This window comes from Populus nigra, chromosome 18 (assembly GCF_951802175.1).
Source record: "Populus nigra chromosome 18, ddPopNigr1.1, whole genome shotgun sequence".
Taxonomy (NCBI): domain Eukaryota; kingdom Viridiplantae; phylum Streptophyta; class Magnoliopsida; order Malpighiales; family Salicaceae; genus Populus; species Populus nigra.
Genome location: NC_084869.1, coordinates 2,880,453 through 2,891,355, shown reverse-complemented (window position 1 = coordinate 2,891,355; position 10,903 = coordinate 2,880,453). Strand labels below are relative to the sequence as shown.

The 10,903-nt window shown below is 31.8% G+C and overlaps 1 protein-coding gene across 1 annotated transcript; it reads right to left on the bottom strand.

The window, feature by feature from the left end:
- Window positions 1-9,169: 9,169 nt before the first annotated feature.
- On the bottom strand, window positions 9,170-10,223 carry LOC133678823 (CASP-like protein 4D1). Its single transcript, XM_062101339.1, has 3 exons — window positions 10,066-10,223; window positions 9,803-9,938; window positions 9,170-9,436 (listed from the first exon to the last, which is right to left on the bottom strand). Exons 1-3 carry the CDS (start codon window positions 10,221-10,223, stop codon window positions 9,170-9,172), a joined length of 561 nt encoding a protein of 186 aa, XP_061957323.1.
- Window positions 10,224-10,903: the final 680 nt, after the last annotated feature.

Sequence of the window (10,903 nt, the reverse complement as noted above, 5' to 3'; positions counted from 1 at the left end):
CACTTGCACATGTAAGCGAATCTATAAGAATTGGATTCAAATCCCTATGAATAATTCTAGGCTTATCGAATTTTCAAAATTTTATTGCTCACCACTGTTGGCTACCACTTAGAAGAAATAAAATAAAATAAAATAAAATAAATTGTAGTACTCTTTGGTGATGCTTGAAGAATTAAAGCATGCACCTTTTTGTTTTTTAAATAGGAAATTGATCGTAGCACTTAATTGTGACGTAAGTTCTTGGATTATTATTATTATTATTATTATTATTATTATTATTATTATTATTGTAATTAATTGGAAAACGAGGTAAGCCATACCTACCTTATTAATTGAACCATTGATTTTGATTTATATGCGCAAATAATTAATAACACAAAGGATAATCAATCTTATACATATAAATGCTTGGTTTTGAGACCTTGAAAATTATACTCCATATATATATATATATATATATATATATATATATATGAGTTAATATTTCTAAATGCAATCTTGATCCTTATGTGCATTTTAAACCCTTGTTTATTTTTGTGTTTTAAAAATATTTTAAAAAAAATTAAATTTTTTTATTTGTTTTCTTTATTTTAAATTAGTATTTTTTATTTTCAGATTATTTTGATGTACTAATATCAAAAATAATTAAAAAATCATATTTTAATATATTTTTAGATAAAAATATTTTAAAAAATAACCGCTATTATATTCATAAACATTTTTAATGTCAAAGATAGAATTCAATTGATTATTGAATAACTAGTGCCTGGAAAAACATTTGGGTAATGGAAGCATGACATTAAGCCAAACTGTGTTAGGTTCTCAGGAGCTGCAATCCTCTAAGACCAAAAGACCATGATCGCCTAGGGTCGTCCCTTTTCACAAACATAAAGACAAAACCACATGGCGCATTACATGTAAGAGCCATCAAAAACCTAGCACTATGATATTGGGTGGGACCATTTGTGAATTTGATTTCCAGATGTCAGCATCTTGATGGAAGAAACATTTGAAGTTAGGGTTTAGCAAATACAAGGGCCTGCGTGGATCCCCACCAAATTCTCTAACACGAAACCTTACTTCCTTGACGTTTCTTAAGTTTTCAGAAGTTTCCCTTGTCATTTTCGTGCCTCAAAAACAAATTATGGGATTACACAAGATTACCAAATGCTAAAATAAGAGAAAGAGCTACATCCTCTTGTTTTTTTCCCCATCTTTAGTTCAATATTAATTAGTTGTAAAATAAAGATAAAATGAATTACTTTCTAGTTGTCTTAATCAAATTACCTGAAATGTCAATTAGTTTTTGGCAAATTCTTCTCTCAATATGTATAGTAGAGATTCCAAGTTCTAATCCCAAATCTCTAATTATGCATGACAAGAGCAATGGACGGCTTCATAAATTCTTTTGGAAATCTACTTTGAGAAATCTGTATTAGTATTGAAGGAGAGTGCTAAAGATTAGAAAAATTAGACTTTTTTAAGGTTTATATTTTAAGATGAAGTACAATCAATATGTTTTTGATCACTTTCATCTTCGTAATTTCGAGTGTAAGAAATACATGAATCATTATCTCTGATTGATTACTCTTTTTTTCCCTTGCGGATTAATAAAAGGACAAAGAACATATTTACCACCCAATTTCCAATTAAGTCTCTGATTAAAACCAATATTTTCAATTAGAACCTGCATCTACTACATCTTACCTATTTTATATAACCCTCTTTTTAAAATATTTACTTTTAGAATTGAAATATATGATAACCCTTTCTATCTTAAAATGATGCTATTTTTTCATAAATTATCATGATGGGGCTAATTGAGTATGTTTTATAATTAGGGGATGGATACCAAAAAAATAAAAAAGATTTTGGGCTCCTAACTAAGCTACTATGTGTAGCTTGGTTGGGTTTGACCTGACCGAAGCTCAGTAGGGATGAATCTCTCAACCCGATTGAGTTACCTTGGACTAATTCTTAGAGTTTCACCTCATTTTCTTTCTCCTCCCTTTCTCTCTCTTCTTTTTCTCTGTTTTTTTTTAATTATTGTCTATGTAGATTCTCTTATTTTTTTTGGGCTACCACCACGTCGAGCTATACACGCCACGATTTAGCTAAAGTTACCACATTAAAAAATATCACATTTCATGGTGAGATACTCCAAATATATTTCATATATTTTTCATTGTAGGCTATATATTCTCATGTTTAGAGAGAGAGACAAGATTATTCATCTCAACAACACTAAAAAATAAGACATTACACTTAGGGACACCTCTTAACTAGAGAATAAATAGATCTCTTCACACACAAATCTCTTCTCTGAAAAAAAAAAACTACTTTTATCCTCTCAACTTCTTGTATACTTTGTTTGTCACTTGAGTAACAAAACTCAAAAACTAGTCGAAGTTTTTCTTGTTCAACAAAAGACTTGTTTTGTAGGTACAAGTTAGGCCGGAACTCGTCTAGAGAAAATTCATTTCTATATGAAGCTTTTCTACTGCTTCACCAAGAAAAAATAAATCTTTTGCCCATAATAAGAATGAGATAATTAAGTGCTATGTATCATAAAAGGTCGGTAGTCAATATATTCTGCATTTTATTATAATAAAGGATTTTACCAAGAAAAGAATTAGTAATATATTACAAAATGGCTCATAAAAGCATTGCCTTAAGGTAAGGGGCACAAACATATGAGAAAAATTTGAAAAGGTAATAGTAGATTAAATAAATATTTCTTTTACCTGGTAACTAGGTAGAGTCAATTAAAAAAAAGATGAGGCAGAACATTCATTATCTTACCAAATTGTTTGAAAGATAAAAACGAAAAAAAAGTGGTTGTCTATTGTAGTAGTAGGCACTCCAAACCTAATATTTACTGATCATGGGATGTGGTTATTAAGGTCATGGCTAATGTTAAGAAAACATAAACTAATATGACAATGTGTTATTATAGAACTATAATCACTGAATAAATTAAAGATTTTGTTTCTTTATATACAATAGAAGATATAGTCATCCAAATAGTGTTGTCAATTAGTGTAATAATCTTATTAATGGATCAATAAATTTTTTATATGTTTACTTAAAAGCTTATGATTAAAAGGTCAAAAAGCAAGGTAATAATCTAATGTTCTGCCAAGCCAATATGACATGGATCTGGTTTACTTTTAAACCTAACTTCTTTGGTTAACAGCTACATACCAAACCCAAGTACATATAGATCTAGTAAGATGTTAAACCCAACCACCTTAGATTTAACTACACACTGAGTCCAAGTGTATATGAGTATGACAAGGTGCCAGATTCATCACCTTTAAGTTTAGAATCTCCAAATACATATAGAGTTTATAATAATTTTTGACCTCATATTTGGTTATGAGAATATATTTGTTTATTTTTATGACTTTTAATATAAAATGTTAAAAGTGATTATCTCCATATATCCCTAGGTGCATAAAAATCTTTTAAAGATCTACCATATTTTCATCGATATTGATAATAAGAGATATTTATCTCTCATTAATCATGTTAGGAGGAGATAACATTTCAACTCTTTCATTCAAGCAACATGACAAAGTTAAAAGGTTATATATACTCTCCAAACCATACAGGTAAAGGGTTCACACTTTTCTTCTATTAAAAGTCAGTGACTTTACCATCAAATGGTCCCTAAATCCCATAAAAAGATTATTTTGCAGGTGTTGGGTCTTCTATTACTAATTATCAACTTCTTGAACTCTGGAAAAGAAAACATTAACGTGAACGTATGATCACTCTCTACCCAATTATTAAAAAAAAAAACATCATTCCTAAGCATATTGTAATTTGGAACATCATCACTTCTCTTGCTCAAATTAATTAGTTTTCTTCCTTTGTTTTGTTTATTCGTGTGGTCGAATGGTGAAAGATATTGCCAAACAATGAGTGGAAAATAGATAAGGTCGAATGGTGAAAGATATATATTGCCAAACAATGAGTGGAAAATAGATAAGGGAATGTGAAAAGGGAAGGAATTGGGTTCGGGGATATAGAATTTTGTTAGAAGTGAGATTTTTCAAAACATAATATTATTAGATTGTCTTGTCTCAAAAGGGCCCTCAAAGCTTTCATTATTAATTCCTTCTCTGTGTATGATATCGTTTTTTGGCCCTTGGAAGTTTGTGCTGATTGAAGCCAAATGTCTCTCAAATTGTTATCATGTTGACAGCAGTTTTTCCTGTCTATTCGTTTCCCATCTTTTGTTCTCATCTTAGTTGCGTTAATAGATGGACAAACATAAGAGATATCTCTAATCCAGCCAAAAATCATTTAGACCTCGTCAATATCTTTAACAGGAGAAATTAAGACATATTGTTCACCATTGTTATCAAGCTCCTCTTGACAAAGGTGAAGAAGGGAAGTGTGGGATGTTGGGTATGGCCTTCCACGTTTGCAACCACAACATCCTGCTTTATTCTTAACTTGACAGATTCCTAGGGTTAAAAAATCACAAAGCTGCTCAAGGAAGTTGCAAATGTCATCCTCCATATATTCAAATACAATAAAGAACAGCGAATTTTACCCCAACTTTGATGTGATTATGGGGATGAGGTAGTGTGACATTCAAGTAATTATCATGGCACGATTATTCTAATACAAGAACAAATCACCACTATATCTATGCGTATTCAGAAAATAAATTTCATGCAAGGCAAAAAAACATATTGGCCACCATGGAGTACTTCAGTTCCCAGCATCACCTTATCAGAAGCAAAATTAGGCAACCTAAAAAAATAAATTTCAAGCCAATTTTTTTTTTTTTATCTAACGTCAAGCTCATTATAGTGTGGATATATATTATCTCACCATGAAGGGAAAGGTACAGGCTAGCTTAGTTGAACTCTCAGCATCACGAACATCAATGGATTCATGAATATTGTGGAAGAATTATCTTAAATGTGCCCACATAAATAGCAGGAGGGGTAGCTTTGAAACACCATGACGTGGGGTTTTGGCCTCCACACAGGAAAGTGATATTCCCATTGATATTATGTAGAATGGAGCACACGACTTTATATGCCCAATTACTTCATTACAACCAGATCAGTTCAGGCGTGTTACTAGCTAGATAATTTGTTAATTTCGTCTATCAGGATGAATTCTATGTTTTGGCAAAATCACCATTGTTTTTTTTTCTTAATTTTCCCTTGATGATATAATTATTAATTTATTTATTTACTTATCGGAGGGTCACTGGAATTCATATTAGTCAACAATGCTATATAATCATGGTAGCATAATATGGCTAGTGGTGTTCACTATTTTAGAACTGCTCAAGAATTAATTAATTGAGACTCGTGTTTCGCTGTAATAAGTCAGTTATTTTTATTTTTTATAAAAAATTATATATGCAGGTCTTTTAATGTATTTCTATAATTTTAAAAATTTAAATTTAAATCAAAATTTTTATACATATATGGAATTAAATAAATTAAAAACTATATATAATAATAAATAAATAAAAATTCATTAATACAATATTTACAATGCCCTGTTTGTGTCCCTTGTATTATTTTGTTTACGGGATTAGGCTTAGTATTCTACCGAGAGGAAGGAAATAAAATATTACATTTTTTTTTTCCTTTTACAGAAGAGAAATTTTAACTCCAAATCTTTTACAAAAGAATAAAACAATAGTGTCATTTAAGCTATAAACTTGCTGCTTTTTAGATAATATTACAAATGTTTGTAATTAATTACTTATTCTTTTGTCCTTTAAAAGGCTAACTTCTTGAGTTTATGAACTACCCAGAAGAAAAAAAGCCCTCTCTCAAATCCTATACCTCGTCTCACAAATTTTAAACACTAATTCCTATTAGAAATTCTAATTTAATTTAACATGAGGGACGGTACCTAGATATCATAAAAAACAAAGATTCTGCAATAATCTTCTTTAAACTGAGTAGATCCAATGGAATGTCATTAAACAAGAAATTTCTACGCAGTTTCATCAATCTATCTTTCAATAGAAGAAAGGGAAGGAGAATGGAGGGATAGTGACATGATTTTCATGCACGCACACTCACGTGGATCGAAGCATACAAACACCAACGATGAACAAAACGAAACAAAGAGAGTGAAAGGTAAGTTATTTGAATAGTTACAAGCTTAAGAAAGATGAAATAATCCAAAAAGAAGGAAAAAGACAGATACAATTAAGTGAATTCTTTAGAAATGTTTGTCACTTCTTAGAAAAAGTTGGATTGGTTCTGTTTGTGTTTGTTCTTGAAATTATTTTTTTATGAAAGACCTTACAAATTCCTCTATCCCTATCCAGTCACTGCTTTAGTCTTCTCTTAATAGGATAAAAAAATAAAAACAAATAGGGTTACACTGCAATTATCTACTGAGACATGGAGCGTGGGTTGTTCTTCTTTTCTTTTATTTATTTCCCCTCTCCCTTCTTTTCATCCCTTTTCTCTTTATCTTTCTTGGTTGTAATGTATCCCTTTTCAGGGAAGATGACCTTTTTAGTCTCCATGTGCCCCCATCACCTTCAACCAAGGTAGTGGATCATCTCACATGAAAGACAAACACCTTAAGGGGATGATGATCTGCTGACCTAGGAGTGCACGAGTTCTTTCAAAAAACAAGGTGAGAAATGAGGGAGGAGCACGACAAAGCTTGCAGCTTTCTTGCATGTGTCGCTATCTTGCAGCAAGAACATGGAACTTCAGTGTTATCTTCTGTTGTGAAGCACTACGGGAAAGTAAAACGAACAAAAAGTGACCAAAAAGAAGTTATAAGTGGTAACATGTCACCCTAGAAAGAATAAAGATAACGAAGGTGCGATTTACAACTAAAAAAAGGCTTCTTTAAATTGACATATGCTTTTGCAAGGAAGGATCTAAGAGCTTTTCCTTTCTTTCTTTTTTCTTTTCATCTTTTTGAACACTAAGGATCTAAAGAGCTGGGATTTGCTTTCTTATTGTTTAGTTCTTGTACTCGTAAAACATATAATTAATGAGAAAAAGTTATCACAACAAACCCTAATCATCAATGGAGATGTTGGGGAGCCCATAATCTAGGCATCTTTCCATCCACAACCCTCAGAAATTTCTCCCAAAGTTGAATGGTGATAGCTCAAGCAACAAACCATGTGAGTGGGGAGACTTATCTTTAAATCCAAAAAGAGAAGTTTTTGCCTGTGAAATTCCAAAAGTCAAAGCATCAAATCCAAGAGATTAAAAGCCCCTTCCTTTATAAAAGAACCAATGTCCAACAGTATATTTTGTAGCCTTCATTTCACGTAAATCAGATGAAACTAATTAGCATGGACCCATCTTTCACAATAAATAATTTATGGTCTGCCATTATTTTTTTATGCTCTTGCAAGAGAAGATATTTTTTCCCCGGGATAACGTATTATAACTTATGATCATAACATGAACATACATATTTTGGTGTTTTTCATGTATCAATTAATTACAGGATCATTTTCTTCTTGTTTATATTCTCATCCCCCCCATCGATTCGACCAAATCAACATCTGTTTTGCTCTTGCCTTTCTTATCCACTAGAATCATGTCTCAAACTCTACCTACCCCATGACTTCGTGGTTTTTTTCAGTGTTATCAACAAATAAGAGGAGAAGAATTAATCCCTTAATAATTTTTTTAAAAAAAATTGGGGGGGGGGGGGTGGTGGGGGATTAAGAAGCCCAGATGATAGGATGATTGAGCTGGTGATGGGCTTCAAATAAATAGGTAACCACTAAATTTGTTTTTCAATGTGCTCTGCAATGTTTTTTAACACTATCTCAGCTCATCTGATTTTTCTTCTTTCATATTAAATGTGAAGTTGAACAAATTTTTAATGAAGGAATGAAATATATAAAATAAGATAATTAGTTTTTTTAATAAGAAACATGCTCCTTGGACCAACTACGTTAAGAAAGAAAGATTTCATTTGTGGTACAGAAGGAGCAAGAGATATTATAGTGTCTCTTTGTAAGTTTGGAGGACAAATCAGAGAAAGCAAGAGTGCAATATTGATTTATAAGGTAAAATCTCTTTGCGATTTGACTGATAAATCTGACATAAATATGTAAAATTCACTTCTGAATTGGCATACACATTTGTTATCATGTTCTTGCATCTAATCTCTCTTCCATTTTAAACGTTGTACTTGTCCTCCATACTGGTCCTAGTGTCTCTCCAAACTGGTAATCGAGAGGAATATGAGAAATCATCAGGGGTCAACGAAATTGTGATCTATAACCTATAGGAAATGAGCCTATTGCCTCTAGATAGAAGCCGGCCTGTTGGCTACTAATCCAGCCCTGGTTTAGCCTCAGTCTGCTGGTTCATAAAAACTTCCAAAGAGCTGCTCTAGTTGGGCACCCAGATTTCTGGGCTATATATACTTGCTTTCCTATTCCGAGGAACAATATGGGCCTAAGAGATCCAATAGCATAGTTCCTGGATCTAAAATTTGCAGAATGCTCTTGCTTCTCTTCTCTGTTCTTAGGGTGCCATTTTCATGAAATCGTTACCTTACTTGGGGCTATTTCATGTACCTCTCCCATCATTATGTGAACCGGTGAAGATGATGCAGAACTCAGACTTTCAACAGCCGAGCAAGGAGGCATAGTTTAGCATAATTCTCATCACATCTTTTGATGAAAATTTTAAAATTATAAAACCATAAATCTAATAGTTCATTAATTATATTACATAATCTACTATCTCTTACTAAATATGTTTATGAGATGGAGATATATTTCTTTAGTCTACAAACATAAACTTCATAGTATTGTGCCAAATATGTTGTATACATTCGGAACATTCATGGCATCATGCGTTCAATGAAGACCCATAAATATTGAAAATTAACTATGGAAACTTTAATTTATATATATATATATATATATATATATATATATATATATATATATATATATATGAAAATTGCTAAATACAAGTAAATAAATAAATAAACAATGTCTCTTATTATTTTCAAGCCCTTAACTATGTCCAGAGACAAGTACAATTAATTGATTGAAAAAAAAAAATGAACACCAGCAATACATTTGATGACGTTCCACATATTATTTAGAACATAAAAATACAATTAAATGGAATTGCCTTAGAGATGCCATCCACATAAACATACGTAGTTAAGTATTTTAACCGAAGAAACCTTTAGTAGCAGTCTTGCTCCGGTTGACAGATGAAAGCACTGAAACTAAAGCCATGCAAACAAATCCAAAGGCAAGAGCACTGGTAGCTATAATCCCCTTGTTTAGGAACTTATCATAGAGAGCCTTGCTGTCTTCTGTATCTTGAAAACCAGCAATTGCAAAAGCATCAAACAAGTCATTCAAAAGGGATTTGATCTCAACACTAACTGCGAAACCAGCACCAACACCCGAGGCAAGAAGGAATGCGATGATCTGCGAGGATAATATTCACTATTTTAGCTTCTTGTGGGCAAAACATTTCTTGCTAATTAAAATAGTTATCTACAAAAGATTCGACAAGGTCCACAAGAGTAGAACGGTTGGATCAACCAAAGACAATTATGTGCTCATAATATATGGAAAAATTCATATAAGAATTCAATACAGACTTGTATATATTAATTGAAACAAAATGGCAATAGCTATATAATCAAGAATGAAGCTTGGTCGCTAGTGTAATCACCTAAGGAGAAAATTAGGTGTTTGTATGTTTAATTTAGATGTAATTTTGATTCAGCTTTGTTTAAGAGATGTAAAAGCATTTGTTGGTGATCCTTGGTTTTGTGTATAGAATCTGACCTTGTCACCATATAAGTCAAGCTCCCGCAAGATATCGACCTTTATCAACCTCTTCTCTGTCAAAGCATAGTACAATGCAAAGGGTAATTGCAAGAGTGTATAGGTTGCCCCAATTACCGCCGTCGAGAGTACAAACCTGAAAGTTTTTCACTACATCAAATTACAACAAGAAAATGCGTAAAGAAGACATGTAACAATTACATAACAAAATAGTAAGAATAAAAATTTGTAAGAACGATGTTTGATTATGAAATATTGTGTACCTGTATGTGGTGAGATCCTTGAAAGTGACCTTCGAGCCATCATCAAACACTGCATCACGAAAAGTATTGGTAATAAAAAGCACCACACAAGCAACTAAAGCTAGGAGAGTGAAGATCCTCAGCACAAGGGTTGAGATTGCTATAGCTCTAGACCCCATATCACTGGATGTTGTATCCTTGTAGTTTGTTTGGGTTGTGTTATTGACGACTCTTTTTTATTTCTGCCTTTTGTAGATATCAATTGAGACGATAGACACGAAAGAAGCTGTCAATTTCTCGGTTATGTCGAGTAAGTTTGGCTGACTTTCTGTGTTTTCTAGGCTTCGGTCAACAGATTCAATGGCCGGACAAAATTGTTGGAGTTTACAGTTTGACATGTATGGATGCTAAGCTGATGTCCGTCTTCTAACTATATCCTTGACAGCATAAAAATCCAGGCCAACATCATAGGGAATGTCATCATGTGCAGTCTTCAAATATTTATCCATGTAGAATTATACTATATTGTCCACCATCTTTGTTACATCTAGCTTCAAGGCCCGACTACATATTTTTTTTTAATTTAAAAATAGAGATGATAAAATATAATATAAATTATATTTTAAGATTTTACTTAATAGTTTAATCTATTAGATTGATATAGTTCTTTAATAAAATATCAAAATCTTGATTATTAAGTGATCACAAATTTAAATCTCATCTTCTTTATCTATTTGATAAAAATTAAGTATAAGATATATATATATATATATAAATTATATCTTGAGATTTCATTTACCAACTTAAATTATTAAATTGAAATAATTCTTTGACAAAAAATTACAATTTAATCCTAAAA

Coding starts and splice junctions, on each gene's coding strand:
- LOC133678823 (XM_062101339.1), bottom strand. CDS start 10,223: ATGGGGTCTAGAGCTATAGCAATCTCAACCCTTGTGCTGAGGATCTTC. Junction 9,939..10,065: donor AAGGATCTCACCACATACAG/GTACACAATATT, acceptor AAAAACTTTCAG/GTTTGTACTCTCGACGGCGG. Junction 9,437..9,802: donor TTGACTTATATGGTGACAAG/GTCAGATTCTAT, acceptor TTATCCTCGCAG/ATCATCGCATTCCTTCTTGC.